This window comes from Gossypium hirsutum, chromosome A12, assembly GCF_007990345.1.
Source record: "Gossypium hirsutum isolate 1008001.06 chromosome A12, Gossypium_hirsutum_v2.1, whole genome shotgun sequence".
Classification (NCBI taxonomy): domain Eukaryota; kingdom Viridiplantae; phylum Streptophyta; class Magnoliopsida; order Malvales; family Malvaceae; genus Gossypium; species Gossypium hirsutum.
The window spans coordinates 100,503,285-100,520,593 of record NC_053435.1 but is presented as its reverse complement, the minus strand read 5'-3'; the positions used below and the strand labels follow the sequence as shown (position 1 = coordinate 100,520,593).

General features: G+C 34.6%; 3 protein-coding genes across 8 annotated transcripts; 2 read left to right on the top strand and 1 right to left on the bottom strand.

Annotated features, from left to right (window-relative positions):
• Positions 1 to 4,841: 4,841 nt before the first annotated feature.
• Positions 4,842 to 12,144, top strand: LOC107946877 (sialyltransferase-like protein 2). Of its 5 annotated transcripts, none has more exons than XM_016881372.2 (13): positions 4,880 to 5,118; positions 5,195 to 5,268; positions 5,454 to 5,543; positions 5,642 to 5,719; positions 5,831 to 5,931; positions 6,154 to 6,346; positions 6,431 to 6,521; positions 6,599 to 6,663; positions 7,043 to 7,197; positions 7,285 to 7,366; positions 7,579 to 7,688; positions 11,482 to 11,547; positions 11,874 to 12,144. In XM_016881372.2, the coding sequence occupies exons 1-12, from the start codon at positions 5,031 to 5,033 to the stop codon at positions 11,540 to 11,542; spliced, it is 1,188 nt and encodes a 395-aa protein (XP_016736861.1). In that variant the 5' UTR covers positions 4,880 to 5,030; the 3' UTR covers positions 11,543 to 11,547; positions 11,874 to 12,144. The 5 variants fall into 5 exon arrangements, with proteins under 5 accessions (XP_016736859.1, XP_016736861.1, XP_040939238.1 ...); XM_041083304.1 differs by lacking the exons at positions 11,482 to 11,547; positions 11,874 to 12,144 and adding an exon at positions 8,276 to 8,952 and having other exon boundaries at positions 4,880 to 4,981; positions 5,083 to 5,118; XM_041083303.1 differs by lacking the exons at positions 11,482 to 11,547; positions 11,874 to 12,144 and adding an exon at positions 8,276 to 8,952 and having other exon boundaries at positions 4,880 to 4,981; positions 5,083 to 5,118; positions 5,195 to 5,287.
• Positions 9,094 to 10,667, top strand: LOC107946878 (kinase and exchange factor for Rac B). Its single transcript, XM_016881373.2, has one exon. It carries the CDS (start codon positions 9,495 to 9,497, stop codon positions 10,431 to 10,433), a length of 939 nt encoding a protein of 312 aa, XP_016736862.1. The 5' UTR covers positions 9,094 to 9,494; the 3' UTR covers positions 10,434 to 10,667.
• Positions 12,145 to 12,718: 574 nt separating the features above from the next.
• On the bottom strand, positions 12,719 to 16,558 carry LOC107946876 (long chain base biosynthesis protein 2a). Of its 2 annotated transcripts, XM_016881369.2 has the most exons (12): positions 16,074 to 16,558; positions 15,864 to 15,929; positions 15,556 to 15,644; positions 15,184 to 15,329; positions 14,975 to 15,099; positions 14,767 to 14,860; positions 14,519 to 14,682; positions 14,045 to 14,206; positions 13,757 to 13,883; positions 13,476 to 13,642; positions 13,232 to 13,339; positions 12,719 to 13,110 (listed from the first exon to the last, which is right to left on the bottom strand). In XM_016881369.2, the coding sequence occupies exons 1-12, from the start codon at positions 16,197 to 16,199 to the stop codon at positions 12,994 to 12,996; spliced, it is 1,491 nt and encodes a 496-aa protein (XP_016736858.2). In that variant the 5' UTR covers positions 16,200 to 16,558; the 3' UTR covers positions 12,719 to 12,993. The 2 variants fall into 2 exon arrangements, with proteins under 2 accessions (XP_016736858.2, XP_040939236.1); XM_041083302.1 differs by lacking the exon at positions 13,476 to 13,642 and having other exon boundaries at positions 13,080 to 13,110; positions 16,074 to 16,552.
• Positions 16,559 to 17,309: the final 751 nt, after the last annotated feature.

Sequence of the window (17,309 nt, the reverse complement as noted above, 5' to 3'; positions counted from 1 at the left end):
AGTGAGTCCATCACTCTTTTATGATGCTAATCTTGAAGGTCAAGATGCCCATTTCCCTTAATGAATACAACCAGTTGTCTCTGTATAAAATTATTGCAAAAGTTTGTAATGGGCAAAGTCATCGAGGAGACTTTTGGTAGGCGCGCAGCTTCTTGATTGCTCATTGATCGCAAATGGAACCATACATTACATGCTACGACAAAGGGGTTGAAGGGTTCAACATTCAAGACTGACTTTGAGAAGGCCTACGATAATGTTGAGTGGGCCTTTGCATTTCGATTTGATTGCTGAGGCGTTGAGTGTTGTAATTCATAAAGATTAAAGCGGTATAGAGATGAAGTTCATTAAGGATATTAAATTTGAAAACGGAATGCGGCTATCTTTTTTTTTTTGCGTGTGTGTGTGTGAAGTGGAAGAGGAAACTCGTCGTTGTTTACGGGCCATGTCATGCAAAAATGGTTAATATATGTGTTGTAAATGTTTGTTCGAAGGCTAAGATGTCTTCATTAGGGGGTCTACTGATTATGATTAAGTCGGGGCTTGTGAGCTTATCATTTTACATGTTATTTAAGATGTCAGAAAGGGTGGAAACTCAATTAGATAAACTCATGAGAGATTTTTTCAGAGAAGATCTGTGAAATAAGAGAAAGTTACGTATGACCAAACTGGAATAAATTTGCTGTGCAAGGAGGGCTCAAACTAATTAGACTACATCTCTAGAATCAAACACTACTTACTAAATGGATCTAACGCTACAACATTGAAGATATTAGTTTTTGGCATGAGTCCCCTTAGCCAACACCAAATACAACCACAATGTCAAAATAATTATTGCCTTCTAGCCCTACTTGTAACTGCCTATAATCGTGATTTGGAGGAACTTGTTGGCATTCATGCTCTTGTTGTCAAGAAATAGAAGAAGATAGAGATTTCAATCTTTGTTTTTTTTTTGGTAAAAAGGCAGTGGAAGATCGATTCTAAGAGTAGAGTTTTTGACTGGGAATATGATCAAATGAGTGGAGTTCCTTTAGTTATTGCAAGGCCATTCTCTAGGCTACTCCAAATCTGATAACCATACTTCGAAGGCTTTCCCTTCCACTGTTCTCCAAAACTCCAATCCAAGAGTTCATTATGTGAAATACCTATGGGCTAGCCTTGCCTTGCCTCCCTTTGATGGTTGATGTTTTCTTTTGGCAACCGAGTAAGAATTCTATTAATGCCACTTACAAAATATACAATCAGTTGCAACTTACGGAATATTTCATCGGCTGTTGCAATTTATTTTAGTTGGAATGTTTTGACCAAAGGAAGATTTTAGCAACTCATTATGAAAATAATTCCTGAGTCAAGCTAAGCAATGATGTGAAAAGACTTTCAACGTGATCTAAGTTTTCATAAATAGCTTAATACTGTAAAAAAATCCACGTTCTTGAATACGTTCAAAATAAGATGCTATCAATGTCAAATAATCTCCAGAAAATTTTTAAGCTCATCTTTGCAAATTACTTGTTGAGTAATTTCATGAGTGTATTGGAAAAGTAATAGATAATAAACAAATGATCTTCATAAAGTAATAAGTTCATTGTGTTTTAAATTAGTTCCAATTATGCATCACTGTAAATAAATTTTTATAGGCTTATAACAGACTTAAGTTGAAGTTTGGAATTCTCCTTTCCCACTCATCTGGTCGCCTCTGTTCTACTTTATGTAAACTCAAACATGTTGTTCCTTCACCACTAATTAACGTATATGTCTTGGTTTTGGAAGAGTAAAACGAGTAATATTATAGTACTCAAACATGTTGTTCTACTTCAAAGGTCTTGGGTTTATTCTATCATAAAATATATACATACATGTATATATATGTTTGCAAGATCAGCTCCATTTTATTTATTTGCACCATTTATCCATTTAGAAAATAAATTCACATCAACTTTGAAGCAATAAAATTCGAGTAAGGGGTGGATTAAGTTTTTTTCAGGTTAAACTCGGTTTTAGGATTGAAGCATAGTGGTCGAGCATTGGGTCGGAGTCAAGGAAATCCGCCCCGCCTTGTTGCAATCACTATTCATGTATATGTTCAACAATCCGAGCCACTGTCGGACGTGTCTGAATTCTGAGCAGAAGAAATATATCTGTAAAACCATATGCATTTCAATTATAATATTATATATCATGAAGGTTTTATTACATTGTAACCATTTAGAAAACAAAAAGCATTTCTCAAGCATTTCTCAAGCAAGCTGGCAACACTGCCACGATGTGTTTAGACAGAAATAAGCATAAAAACAGACAATTACCCCATAAAGGGAAGATCAATCTTTACTTACATGATGGGCCTGTTATGGCTCAGCAATGAAATCCAAATGGAAAACGAATGATGATTGAGAGATTCATCCATCAAGGTACAGTGTTTTTGCATGCAACATTCAATGTTATAGCAGACATTAATGGGCCATCCCTTCCGAGAGATTTCACATGCAAAGCACATCATGAAATGGGTGAAGACGTCGACCATGCAGTCAAATATTTGACGGGGGATAGCAAAGGATGGTGGTCCAATGTATACCATGAAAACGAGATTCACTTGGTAGTTGGGGATATAATAAGCACTAGAGAGAACTAAAATTCTAAAATAACGACGGTAATGCCACGTTTCATTTCCGGAGGGGTGGCCGGTGTTTATATAAAGATTTAATGCGAAGGCGACATAGAAGAAGTTGCTTCCTAGGGTTGGTGCCCATGCCTCCAAGAAAGAGACTACACTTGTTTGCTCAATAAAACAGTGAAATCGACTTTTGCTTGTGCACTGTTTCATTCACAATTCTTTGATTGATATAATATTAATAATCTATAAACTTTTATGTGGTTGATGTTAGAATATAGAATATATGTATGAGAGAAAAACAAATTGAGATTTTTATTTTTTATTTTTTTATATCTCTAGATATAAACTTTGATAATTCGCATGCATTTGTATCTTTTATCGTATCATTATATAACTTGTTTTTCAATAATTCATATATTTGACCACTTGATAATAATTTGACCTATGGTATTGCTTTATAATATAGGACATCTAATACCAACTTTTTGCATATGGAAAGTGAAAAGTCAAATATAAGATTAAAAAAAATCATGAATTATTGAAATAATATCTACCCATGAAAATATACATTTATATCTATTTAAATTCATTTTTTTAATTATTGTAACATCAATCATACTAATCGATTTAAAATTTAGGTTAATCTATAAAAATAGTTACTTATGTTTGAAATTTTACGTTTTAGTCACTTATGTTTGAAATTTTACGTTTTAGTCACTTATGTTACTATTTTGTTACGAAGTGATCACTCTACCATTAAGTTCTGTTATCTTTCTAACGGTAATCCTACATGGCAGTTCAACTAGATTTTAGATGCCAACTTGGATTTCTAAATGGAATGAAAATAGATTTTTAATTAAAAAATTTAATTAATTAAATTTTTAAACCTAAACTTTAACAAAAAAAACTGTTCATCTCCTCTTTTTAATTTTTCTTCAGTCTCTTCTTTTTTTCAATGATTTTTTTTTCATTTGATTGGAAAAACTATTATTAATATCAAAATAGTTGAAATCAAATTGACTGCTTCATAAAGATGGATTCAATGGAGGGTTCAGGTATGTCTTCTTTGCATTCCTCTATCTCTTTTATTCAATATTGAAAAACAAAAGATTTGATTTTTTATTGTTTAATAAAACCCTAAATTAAAATTCTTGATATGAATATTAACAACTAAAAGAATTTCAAATAAGAAAAAATGGATAGTCACAAAGGGATTGTGAACAAACAAGCCGATTCAGGTCAGGAAAAATTGGATTGAGAAACTAATTATTCAAGAACGTGAAGAATTGGAAAATACAATGATTAGGAACAAAAACGATTACCATCTTCTTATTTGTCGACAACCACTTCATTTTAAGTTTTAGAACATAAACTTGTCGGCGAATAAGACATACCTGGACCCTCCATTGAATCCTCTTTTGTTTTTGTAAGTGAATAAAAAATTTTGATGATAATAGCTTTTTTAGTCAATTGAAAAAGAAAACTAAAAAAAGGGGGAGATGAACGGTTTTTTAACTAAGATTTAGCGGTTAAAATTTTTAATTAATTAAATTTATTTAATAAAAAATCTATTCTCATCCCATCAGGAAATCCAAGTTGGCACTTAAAATCTAGTTGGACTGCCATGTAGGATTACTGTTAGGGAGATAACGAAACTTAACAGAAGAGTGATCACTTCATAATAAAATAATAACATAAGTGACTAAAATGTAACCTGAAACAAACAAAACTGACTATTTTTGTAGTTTACCTTAAAATTTAATCAAAAAAATATGTTTCATCTTTTTCGTATTAATTCATTTCTATAGCAAAATTTTAGACACAAATATAATATGTACATTAAATATATCATTTTCTCATTTATTAAACTTAGGGTCAAAGGGTCAATTGAGTCTTTAACTTGATTGGCATGAGCATTGTTGTCAATGTAGGAGGAGGTAGGTTTGAGTATACTAAAATGTATTATCCTCTTATTTATGTGTTAGGGTGGGGCTACGGGTAATTTTAAATATTTTGTAAAAAAAAAACCTATAATGAGATTGTTAAAAAAAAAACTTGGGGCCAAAAGGAACGAAAAAAGTTGATTCTAGGTCAAGGGCTTTTCTGTAAGCCCATTTACTATGAATTAGGCTTTTTGTATAAACCCACTCTGCTCCACTTTAGGACGGAATTTTGAGCAGTGGCCCAACAGCCAAATACCGCCTTAAATCCATTTGGGCCTCTATTACGCAGCGTTTAGATTAGATTCGACGACTCATTTTATTTTAATTTAATTATTATCGCTTTTCACACGCTGTTTGCTGGGGAAAATCGATCTGGGATTTGCTTCTTCAGATTCATTACAGAATACTTGTTTTCCATTGAATGAACATTGTAAACCCAACAATTATTTCCATTATTTATCTCTCAAAAGCCCCTTTAAATGAAGATTTTGCAGTTGGGTTTTCTGCTGACTCTAGTCTCTGGTTTCTCAGCCATTATCATCTACATCACTGGACTCTCCACTCATTGTACGTATCTGACATACACACACACACATACACATATATACGCACTTATTTGTATTTCTGTTTTTATATTTTGTAGATGGGAATTATCAGCTGACAGATGAAGATTGGCAAGCACTGCAGTCTCTGCAAAGTGGTTTTAAGAAGTGTGTGGTCAGTAATATTAATTTGGGTACATTCATTTTTTTAAGAATTGTGTTGATGTGTTGGAATTCTTGTGGAATTGATGTTTTCTTCTCTCTCTCTCTCTCTTTTAATAAATAAAATCGAATTTGATTTTGTGTTGTGCTTTTATGTTCTTTTTAATGGTATATTGTGGTTTATTGTAATTCATACAGACTGCAAATGGGTTAGGTTTACAAGCCATAAGTGGTAAAGATCATTGTCAAGTAACACTAACCTATCCTAGCGACACTGACTCCAAATGGGTAGGTTTCTGTTTTAACGATTCTATTAATTTACATTTTACTCGATTGCGATTTTTTTGAGTGGAATTGTTGATTGAAAAATTCATTTATGTAAACAGAAGGATCCTAAAACTGGAGAAGTTGAAGGCTTATCATTTGAGTTCAATCTTTGTGAAGCAGTTGCCACATGGGAACAGGTGATTTCCCTATTTGTTTCTGCATTCGGTTTGGAGTTTTGTTGGTATATTGTGTTGCTTTTTTTTATGGTTCTTTACTGTTGATTCTTATTTAGCGAGTTTGTTGGTCAGGTGAGGAATAGTACTACAATACTCACTAGGGAGTTCATTGATGCTTTACCAAATGGTTGGGAGGAGTACGCATGGCGGAGGATTAATAAAGGAGTGCTTCTGTGAGTATTGGTTTTTGTGAATGTAGCATTTGAAATAGTTGCTTTTATTTAGTGTATGCATTTATAACATAAATAAGGTTAAGGAAGGAATTTTTTGAAAATACTGATTATTTTGATATCTTGTCTAAAAAGGATATATTTCATATGCTGGATTATTAGGCCGTGTCACTTAGATACAATGTAGCTGCGCAAAGTTTTATGGAGTTTCTTTCTGTATTATAGGAACAACTGTAAGAATAGAACTTTGTGCATGGAAAAGCTTTCACTTGTCCTCCCTGAAACACCCCCTTATGTTCCAAGGCAGTTTGGCCGGTGTGCTGTTATAGGCAACTCTGGGGATCTTCTCAAAACGAGGTTCGGGAAAGAGATAGATAGCTATGATGTTGTCATCAGAGAGAATGGTGCCCCTATTGAGGTTGAGCTGCAGTCATAAAGCTTTCACTTTTTCCTAATTAATTTCTCTCACAATTTTTTCATATGTTGAAATGTTCAATTGCAGAACTATACAGAATATGTGGGCAAGAAAAGTTCATTTCGGCTTCTTAACAGAGGATCTGCCAAAGCTCTTGATAAAGTTGTAGAGTTAGATGGTATTGACATTGTTGCTGTTCTTTAGTTTTTATGCTTCCATAATTCTGAAAGCATGCTAAGTTTTTGAATTTTATAGAAACAAGGCAGGAGGTCTTGATAGTCAAAACTACAATTCATGACATTATGAACCAGATGATTCGGGTTAGTATATTCCATCTAGTTTCTTTCTTTAATTATGATATTTCTCTTAATATATGTCTATCGACCTGTGATTTAACTTCATTAATGGCTCAGAAATAGTTGTTCCCTAGGGCTATGGGCATGTTGCCTATCATTTTTGTTTTCAAAATGATACAAAAGAATATCTTGTTGTTCCTGCTAAAACTTGTGAAGTTTGTTATGAAAAATTGACTGCTTAACCACATCCATTATATTTGAAACATGTGCATGACTGTTATTGAAAGTATTAATGGCTTAAAACTGACAGATGGAATTTTGGGGGATGTCTGTTATCTTTGTTGCCATGGTTTCCTCCTTCTGAAATAAACTTAAAAGGACTTGTTTTTTTCTTTTTATGCAGGACATTCCAATAAGAAATCCTGTATATCTCATGCTAGGTGCATCCTTTGGTTCAGCTGCAAAAGGGACAGGGCTTAAGGCTCTTGAATTTGCTCTCTCTATATGTGATTCAGTGGATATGTATGGTTTCACTGTGGATCCGGGTTATAAAGAATGGTACTCTTCCTTTTAACTATTTTCTTCGCAAGTTAACAATTTAATTATGTTTATGTGACCGGAAAAAAAATTTTGATGCTCTCCCAGGACTAGATATTTCTCAGAATCTCGGAAAGGCCACACACCTTTGCATGGCAGGGCTTATTACCAGATGATGGAGTGTTTGGGTGTATGCTCTCTCTCCCTCTCTCACATTGAAATCTTTATGTGGATTTGGTCTTTTGAGTTAATAATAAGAGAAGTTCTCTTTTGTATGACTATTAGTAGGAAGAGGCACAAATTCTCTTCTTCTTTTTTTTTTTTCCGATGTACCTACAATCCTTTCACAATTAGTCTTGAGATATCAATTTCTTTGACAAACTTTTATCTGATCTTTTTAAGCTAATCAAAATCCATTCTCCTATGCGGTCGGATCCAAACCGAGCTGTGAAGTGGGTGCCAAGTCAAACTGCTATTAGAGCTGCTAGAATTGCATCAGAGAAATTGTTGAGGTACTATTTTCTTTGCTTCGGTTTACAGTAATTAATAATGGGTGATAATTCAGAGGCTATGTTGTACGACACATGATTTGCTCATGGTTTTGGGGACTTGCTTGTGATGATAATGGATCTAACCGCTAAACAAATGTTTGAGAATATACTACTAACCTTAAGCTACTATAGAACAAAGATATCATTGCTCCTGTTATGGGTCATTTGCTACTGAAATCAGTTTTTATCATGGAAGCTTCTGAAATCTCATTTTTCAGCTTTTGCAAAACCTCGATGTTCATCTCTAAAAGCACCTATTTGACTCATCAGTGTTTTTTGAGATTAGAGAAACTGCATAGAAGCTACACAAAATACACTAACAGAGTGTAAAAATGTTAACTCCTGTCTGCATTTGCATATTGTTTCTCAAGAGTCTTTTATGGCGTTTAATGTTAAGAGAGTGATTAGCACAGTGTGATTAGATTAATTTTGATATAATGACAAGTTGGCAACTAAGTATTCCAGCTTAAGGTTGTGTTCCTGAAAATGAAATAAATGCAAGTTAAGGAAGCAAGTTCCAGTGTAAAAATCTTTAATAAATTCTGTAGGAGGGTTGGAGCTGGATCTGAAGACCTGCTTAGTTCTTGCTCGATATTGAAGAAGCAAGTTAAAAGGAAACATATGTCGATCTCTAGTCTCAGAAAGGCTGCTGTTGACCACCAAAAATTTGTGAAAGGCACAACAATGTATCCATTGGAGCATAATCCTGGACATGGTCAGCTTTGCACGGTTCCCGCTGATTGAATCCAAGCTAAACCTCACTTGACCGATCTCACCTGGAGGTAATTGGCAAAATCTGTGAAATTATTGCTTGACATAGTTCACACAGAAATTAAAGGATGAAAAAATCGGAGGGCAATACTGTCTACACTTCAAGCGTCTACAACAAGCATACTGATTTAAAAGATTCTTTTAGGGAGTGAATATTCAGGCTGCACAACCTTTTAAGTTCCCTTTATTCAAAAAGCAAAGCATAGATTAGGAGGTCAAGTTTACGAAACTTGGTGTCCGCATTCGTTTGTACTTTTCAGTGCTAATAGAGTCTAACCTGTATTCATGAGATCTTATTGGATTTTGGAAGCTGGCTACATAATTCCTAAGACTAACGGTTGGGACCTAAATCATTCATGGTGTTCCATGAAAATCAAAAGAAGCAGAAGTGTGAACATTCATTTGGAACTCGGAAACTTCTTAGTGGGAATGTAAACAAAAGAAATTTCATTTCTATTTCTAGCCATTAAAGGGTTTGAAATTGCAAAGAACATTCTAAATCATTGTTTCTTTGCATCAAATGACCTTTTTTTTTCCAAGAAATTTGTTGAAATCTCGTGTGGGGAAAGTCGGTTGATTTCTAGATATATTACTCTTTTGGTTGGTTTTAGTCAATGGTTTACTTGTCACAAAGATGTTATTTTTATTTTAATCGGGTTCTCCCTCTCCAGTCAAGCATACATATGTAAGATATAAAATTAAATTACTTATGCGAAATGTTTTTGAATTATTATGTGATTTTATAGCAAAAACTGAAACATTTTGACATTACAAAGAAGAAGTGAACATACGTAATATGTAATAGTGATGTCCCGACATGAATGAAAATTTGCGGATTAATTCCAGTTCAAGCATCATTCAACTTTGTTTCCCTTTGAGTAGGAAAAGAGTGAAACGTGTCAGAAATCCTAGGTCACAATTTCCCAGTCTTTCTCTTCACTTCATTTGTTTCACTTTCTCTCTCCTCCCATTACCAATTCGGTGGAGAGAATAAACATGGTGGATATACAGCCATCGGATGCCCCTCTAAACGGCGTCGCGGCGCCCCTCGCGGTTGCTTCATCCGAGACCGTTGGATCCAAACGCCAGAGACGTCCCAGCGTTCGCTTAGGCGACATCGGCGGGGACCAACCTTACGATTCTCATTTTCGACGCTCCTCCTCCTCTTCCTCCGCCGCCGCTTCCAAGCAGTGGAAACACCAACCCCATCTCTCCTTAACTCCCTCAGTCGCCACTGCGACTGCTAAATCGTCCAAGACTCGCGCCCTAACCAACCTCGGCACCGACTTCAACGCCAACAACGAAACCGTCGATAACGAAAGAGAACCTAACAATAACACCAATTTGGACGCTGTCGCGATTAGTAGTTGGAGAGTCAAGGATCTCAAGAAACGGGGCCCCGCTACGAAACGGGTTCGATCCAATTGGGTTCCTAAATTCGACGATTCCAGCGGCGGAAACGTCAATATCAACGGCAACAACAACAACACTAACAGCAATAATGTGGAAACCGAGGAAAAATACAGTGGCGGCGAAGATAACGATGATTTCGAGTTGGAGAACTCGGAAAGTCCCATGAAAGACCACAGTCCGATACATTCTTTGGATAATTTGCTGGTGGATGGCAATGAAAGGGAAGTTCTTTATCATGGGAGTAATCACAGGAGGCCAATTCGGACTCGGGTTTCTGATGGGGTGGAGTTATCTGGGCCATCAGATACCGAAATGAGACGGTGTGAGGAAGATGGGGTTAGAATATGGTTGAATAGTTTGGGGTTAGGAAGGTATGCCCCGGTTTTCAAAATCCATGAAGTGGACGATGAGATTTTGCCATTGTTGACATTAGAGGATTTGAAGGATATGGGAATAAATGCAGTTGGTTCTCGAAGGAAAATGTTTTGTGCAATCCAGAAGCTTGGCAAAGGCTTTTCCTGACTTTTTTGAGTTATGGTTATTGGGTTTCTGAAAGCATTATTTTTATCAGCCATGGAGATGTAAGACTTTGAGCCTTATTAGCTTTTTTTATATCTTTTACCCTCTTTTTGTAGTGAAAAGTAGGAGAATCTGTAGGTTTTTTTTTTGTTAGTGTTGCAAATTTTTGCAGTGTATTGTGCTAACTATTGTTGAGAACTTTAATGGAAAACAATGAGATAATATCAGCTTTTCTTTTGTTTAAAGGAAAGTGATTGACAAAAGTGATTTCAATCTACTTCGGCCATAATTCTCATTGGGTTAGGCTTTATCATACGCTATCTCGTATTGATTATGCATAAGATCGCAACTTTATATAGCCTAAAGTTCCATAAGGTATCATAACTTTCTATAGCCTAAAATTCTATGGCATGGATATCTGTTTCTAATTTAACTAACTTATTTCTTTCCCTAGCACACCTTGGTAAAAAAATGTGCTTGTGAAACAGTGATATGTTTTGCATTCCCTTAGATTAATTAAGAAAGTAATTTATGCTTTTGTGAGTACATTCTGGTCTGTAAACATCTTGGTTCAGTGAAGAAAAAACAAGCAAACAAAAAGAATACACTTCCCACTGCTGCCATAGTTGTATTTTTGTTTTTTCTTGAATTAATGAATTGATGATAGGCATTACTGAAGAGAGGAGCAACCATTAAAAGCTTAATCTATGTGGTCTTTAAGGAAATCCAAGTTTGTTTTCTTGAGCTTCTATCCTCTTTGTCAGTTTAATATGTGTAGTTGTGTGATGTATTCACGGGCTTACTCTTTTTTCTCTGTCAAGTTCTGTGCCGATTTGTTTGCCAGTCTGACCTAGCTGGTCCTGCTGTGGGAACTGTTGAATGCATTGCTCATAATTTCACCTTCATTTAAAGCAAAGCCAGTTCTAGTCGATCTTTGTTTGAGCATACGCATGAATTTGTTGTATATCGTTTATATCTTCTTGGGAAGAATAGAGTTGGCATTTTTGTAGCATATGTCAAGAAACATGTATGAACAAGGATTTATATGCAGAAAGGAAATTGCCTTCAAATCTGTCTTGGTGAGAACAGTGTTAAAATCGAAGCTGAAATGAGGGAGGTAAGCATCATCTGAATTCCCCAAGTTCCTTACTCGCATGCTTGCTTGTGCGGGCAATGAAATTTGCTGTGAATATGTTACTGGGATCTAAAATCTTTCTCAGGCAGATGTTAAGATTTATATGATGAAGCAGTTTTTCCCCTAAAATTGTGATCTCACCTTTGGTGCATTTTAGTCAATATCCACCATTTGCACATTGTCATATGTTATAAATGAGCTGTCCATTAAAACCATTCCGTTTTGAGTAGTTGCAAATGACTTATTTAGAGGATTAAAAAGTTGACTAGTATTATTTTGTTAACCCTTTTAATATTTGTCACTTACAGGTATGGTTCTGTACTCCAATTCTGGTTTCTCATTGAGAAGTTGATATGCTAGACTTGGGTAGGTTCATGAACCTTATTTTTTTTTTTTCTTAAGATTAAGAGTGCATTTTGTGATATATCATTTTACTTTCTTAGAAATTTAATTAATGGGATACATTTTGAGAATGTAATTTTTATTCAGGAAGGAAAATTATTTTTCCTCTTATTTAGTTGGAAAGTTTGAACTTCATGTAAAATTTTAAAATTTAATCAAATATTAATTTTGAAATAATGTTTTGGTTTATTTTTATTAAGAATGAATAAATTAATATTACTAAACATATATTGAATCAGGTTTGATAATAATCAACTACCTTTTTGTTAATAATAAATTTTATTTAAAATGTTAAAATTAGTAAAAATTGTATTATTATTTTTTTAATCCTTAGTCCTCAACTGTACAATAAACTAAACATATCTATATAAGTCTTCACAGATTTTAATTAAAACAGTCTCATATATACTGATATTACTTTATTAATGATAACATTACCATAGAATCTGGAGATGAAAAAGTACCAAATGCCATTTAAGTTTTCTTTTTCCACTAAATAATCAAGTCAAACCAAACTTGAAGAAATGCGATATTGTCCTTAACAAAAGTTGAGCTTTAAAAATAAAACTGGATTGGATGCAAGTCAGACATTTAAACCTAGGATTTTGAATCAAACAGTAGCAACTCAAACTTGATTCGATTATACTCCTAATCACAGAAATATGTACCAGCTTGATATATCTGCTCGAGTTTCTAAACTCCACGACAATGTATCAGTAGCCTATTGGTTGACCCAAAAAGTCCAATTGAATTAAATCAAAATTAGTACCCCTATACATTAATTGAATAAAAATCCAAAGAAGATCATGTCCAAAACACGCAGTGATAAGTACTGCTACAAACACGTAAGAAAATCTTAGAATGCCCAGGCTATTTGGTTCTACAAACAAACTTCCCCCTGATTTTCAGAGAGATTACAACAATCAAACATTGCGGCTAACGAAGAATTCCTATTCAAACATCAATTTTACGGTACCTGCTAGAAGCAAAGCAAGCAATTCAACGTCAGCCTGTTTCAAAAACCCTTCAGTCCAACTTGATTGTGTCTTTCCCCGGCTGCTGCTGTTGCTGGTCCTGCTGCTGCTTATTAGGCTCTGCAGGAAAGTATTTTATGCCCACCATATCACCAACCTGACTAATAACCTGCCATGAAAGATATTATCATTAACAATATCAGATAACACTTTGAAACCCTTACATACTGCACTCTATTTAAGATCTCCGATATACAGTCAGGGACGAAGGAAGCAGATTGCGTAATTACCTCTAGCGCTTTAAGAAGGTCTTCCTTGGTGTGCGAGGCAGAAATGCAAATACGTGCCCTGGCTAAAAGTAGTGGGGTGGCAGGGAAAGCAACTGTAACAACAGCAACCTGTGACAGCAGGACATTTTCAATAACTGGTCAGAACACCTTGTACAGAGTGATGCATGCGCTGTGAACATAGCAATAATTAATGGCAGATATTACGATGCAATTTCATGTACAGCTCAAATTGGATGCAGCTCACATTTTGTTTGAGGCACTCTCGAGAAAATGCAGGGATTTTTGCTGGATTGTAAAGCATTATAGGCATTACAGGGGAATCATTGTCTCCAAGGACCTCAAAACCCATTTTTTGTAGTTCTGACCTGAAAAAGTTGCTATTCTCACGTATCCTTGCAAGTTTTTGAGCGCCTAAATTAATACAAAAAAGCCTCCTCAAGTCATCACAAAAAGAAATGATGATCCAAATGTGAAAAGCACAACAGAAGTTAAATAGTCTTAGAGAGAGAAAATGTGATATCCTACCTCTGCTAGAACCATCCTCTCCAAGAATAACCTTTATTGAAGATATAATTTGCTGTGCAGCTGGAGGTGATATTGATGTTGCATATAGATGAGCAGGACATGTGTACTTAAGATATTGTATAAGTTCCTGAATCGACATGGGAACGTATTATTGATGAGATTTGTAGGACCAATTCATGCGACCATCCAAATTGAGCTTGACAATTAATGGAACATAACAAAAATGACAACTATCCGAGGTGACTTTTAAAAGATCCAGAGACGTTAGCAATTAGCAAAGCAACAAACCTTGGACCCAGCAATATAACCACCACAAGACCCAAAAGATTTTGTAAAAGTTCCCATCATGATATCCACATCAGCAGTGTCCACTCCTAAGAGTTCACATACGCCTCTTCCAGTTTTTCCCACAGCCCCAATGCTGTGAGCCTCATCCAAATAAACATAAGCCTGAAACAAAGGGGAGATTAGCACACAAGATTTAGGTCTAGAAACAAAAATGATGTAAGAAAACGCATTACAAAAGTAGTCGGACAAGTCTATGTAATTGTAGGAAATCATTATAAAACAAGATATATGTAGAATTAGCTGTTTCCAGGTGAAGGTAACTCAACCTTGTTTAGTGTCTAACAGCTCTAAATTATTTCATTTTTTTTTCTTTTCCATTTATTAATTGATCTTTAATTGAGTGAAGAAAAGGAAACTAGGACAAGCTTAAAGTATAATCATAAAAAAAATGATCGTTATATCAACTGGCATTACCTTGTACTTCTTGCATATGGCAACAATCTCAGGAAGCTTACAAAGTTCACCTTCCATACTATAAATACCCTCCACGACAACAATTATCTTCTTCCATGGCCTATGTGTCCTGGGCTGTCCGTCAGCAATTTGTTCTCTCAGAACTTTTTCCAAATGAGAAGGAGCTAAATAGAAAGAGTAATTTACTTATATCAGTATAATTATACATCAATAAATTTATTAAGTTTCAAATACCACATACAACTTACTATTATGTTGAAAAACTCGGATAGTAGCTCCTGAGCCTCGAGCACCATTGACAATAGAGTTGTGGTTTAATGAATCACTAATAATTAATCCTCCCTGTGGGTATATGCAAAGAAAAATAATAATGACAATAATCAGAGAGAAACGACCAGAAGGAAGTTTATATATGAAATTTTCAAGTGTACACTGAAGCTAACATTGTGTTTATACCTTTCCAATTATGACAGGAAGAATAGCAGAGTTTGTCACATAGCCCATGCCGAAGACTACAGCAGCAGGCTTCCCAACAAAATTCGCAACACATTCCTCCAGTTCTTTATGCAGTGTTGTAGTTCCTGGTACGAAAAAGGAAAGTCAAAGATTTCAGATAACTGGGTGTGCGACCAAACAGACTACAGCACAAAATTAAAAATGCATACCTCCTTCAACACGAGTACTACAAGTGCTTGCCGAAAATCTACATAATGAATCAATTACACGGGGCGTGCAATATTCATCGGCTGCTGTGAAGCCAAGATAATTGTATGATCCCAAGTTAAGACACCTGCTTATCTTGTCAGTTCGCCTGTAAGCAACAGCACAATAGTCAGCATAAGCTTGTGACATAGATATTTAGCAATCAAGCTATTTATCCCAATCATTCACCTAAGAAGAACAAATTTTAGATTTCATATCTTCTGTGTATTGTACAAATGCGGTAATAAAACAAAGTTATACAACAAATGGCTGTAGAATAAGTTAAAGGGAGCTTCAAATAGGATTGAAAAGTGAAAGCACATCAGAAGCCTCACTTCAATGTTTTATTATTGTCATTGGAGTAGCGCTCCACTACATCAAACCAACCATCTGGAGCACTCGCTATCGGTCTTCCGAAACAATCCTACGGAGGTGAAATGTAAGACATGTTAACAGCACAATCATGCGACTGAAAGTCAGCTAAGTTGCAAACAGACTGTTTAAGATCAAAATTGAGCTAACTTAGTTTTCAACGATAAAATACGAACAAGAACAAGAATAGAATAATAAACTAAGATCAGTAACCAAATTTTGATAATAACATTGATTTTCTCGAACGATTTCAAGAAAAGAAAGGAAATACCTGAATACGAAGATACAAGCGCCGAGTATAGAAATCTTCAAGTCCTAAACAGATCGGCGCATATCCCTACAGAATTTAAATAAACAAAAAAATCGTCACGCAACTTCATTTTTATCCACGCATTTTTTGAAGGAGCATCTAATCTAATAATGGGGATTATATTAAGAAAACGATTTAAAAAAAAAAAGAGAAAAGAAGCGGGAGAAGAACCTCAAGATTGCTGGCGTGCCACCAATCGAAGATTTTCCTGAAGAAATCACGGAATTGGCCAAACGCGAAGAGAAGGCCATAGCTGAAATACGTGGTTAGAGCGGTCAAATACGGAATTGTGATCATTTTTTTCTCGATTTCTCTACCTGTTTTCTCTTTATCTCTCTTCGGATAAATTACGGGGAAACGAAAAAGTACTTCTATGATTTAGATCTGAAAATTGAGAAAACTTCTGAAGATTTGTATTTATTTATGCCTTCAACTGATAGAAAAAAAAGAGATCGGAGACATTCAAAGAAAAACTCTCTGAAGAGAGAGAAAGAGAGCCAGAGAATTGGATTGACCAATCTCTTCTACGGTTTTACTTTACAATTTTTTTAAAACAAAAAAAAAGAAAATTCGCTTGTTTCTGTACAAAACAAGGGAAAAATAGGGTTGGCACAGGGGTAGTGCAAGCGGTTTTTTTCTTTGACTAACGCCACATTGATTTTTTTAGAATAAATACATAGTTATATTTATAGGATTGTCGAAAAATTATAATCAATACAGCCTAATAATAATAACTATATCATAGCATACGAGAAAAAATAAAATTATTTGTAAAAAATAAATATAAATAATAAATGAAGTTTTAGTTGAATAATCATATAATTAATTTTGAAAAATAAGGATATTTTTATTTATTTTTTAATTGAGTTAGTACTTGTGATACAAAATTAAAGTGTTTTTTTAGATGTTACTTTCAAACAATAACAATTTTAGGATTTGAAATGAGTTTTAGGGTAATATTTAGATAAACTCTCACAATAACGAGGATTTTAGGATTTGAATTCAATCCAAATGCTTGAGAACGAAGTCTACTACTGCTAGGGATAGCAATAGAGTATGATGGGCTGGATATTGTTAAATTTATTATCACTCCATAATTGGTACGTTCCGTTTTACCACTCATCCCGCTCCATTGTAGATGTACAATTTTAAAAACCAATACGAGTCGACCTTCATTAATGTGGAAGCATCCATCTCCGCCCTATTTTGTTTTTCTGCTTGCCTTCAAATTAATTTTTCAACTATCTTTAATATTTTCAATCCTTTTAAAGTAAAGTCAATATTCAAAACATAATTCTTCAAAAAATATTTAAACATAAAATATTTGATTTTTTTATATTTTATATTTTTACCATTTTAATAATTTATATATACAATGATAATTTTATATAATGGAACGAGTCAGGA

Bases quoted from the DNA above. Each gene is read 5' to 3' on its own strand.
- LOC107946877 (XM_016881370.2), top strand. From the start codon at position 5,031: ATGAAGATTTTGCAGTTGGGTTTTCTGCTGACTCTAGTCTCTGGTTTC. The intron at 5,932-6,153 runs GTGAGTATTGGT...TCTGTATTATAG, and splicing joins ATTAATAAAGGAGTGCTTCT to GAACAACTGTAAGAATAGAA. The intron at 6,664-7,042 runs GTTAGTATATTC...CTTTTTATGCAG, and splicing joins TTATGAACCAGATGATTCGG to GACATTCCAATAAGAAATCC.
- LOC107946878 (XM_016881373.2), top strand. From the start codon at position 9,495: ATGGTGGATATACAGCCATCGGATGCCCCTCTAAACGGCGTCGCGGCG.
- LOC107946876 (XM_016881369.2), bottom strand. From the start codon at position 16,199: ATGATCACAATTCCGTATTTGACCGCTCTAACCACGTATTTCAGCTAT. The intron at 15,645-15,863 runs GTATTTCCTTTC...TCACCTCCGTAG, and splicing joins GCTTGTATCTTCGTATTCAG to GATTGTTTCGGAAGACCGAT. The intron at 14,207-14,518 runs GTAATGCCAGTT...CCTTTGTTTCAG, and splicing joins CCATATGCAAGAAGTACAAG to GCTTATGTTTATTTGGATGA.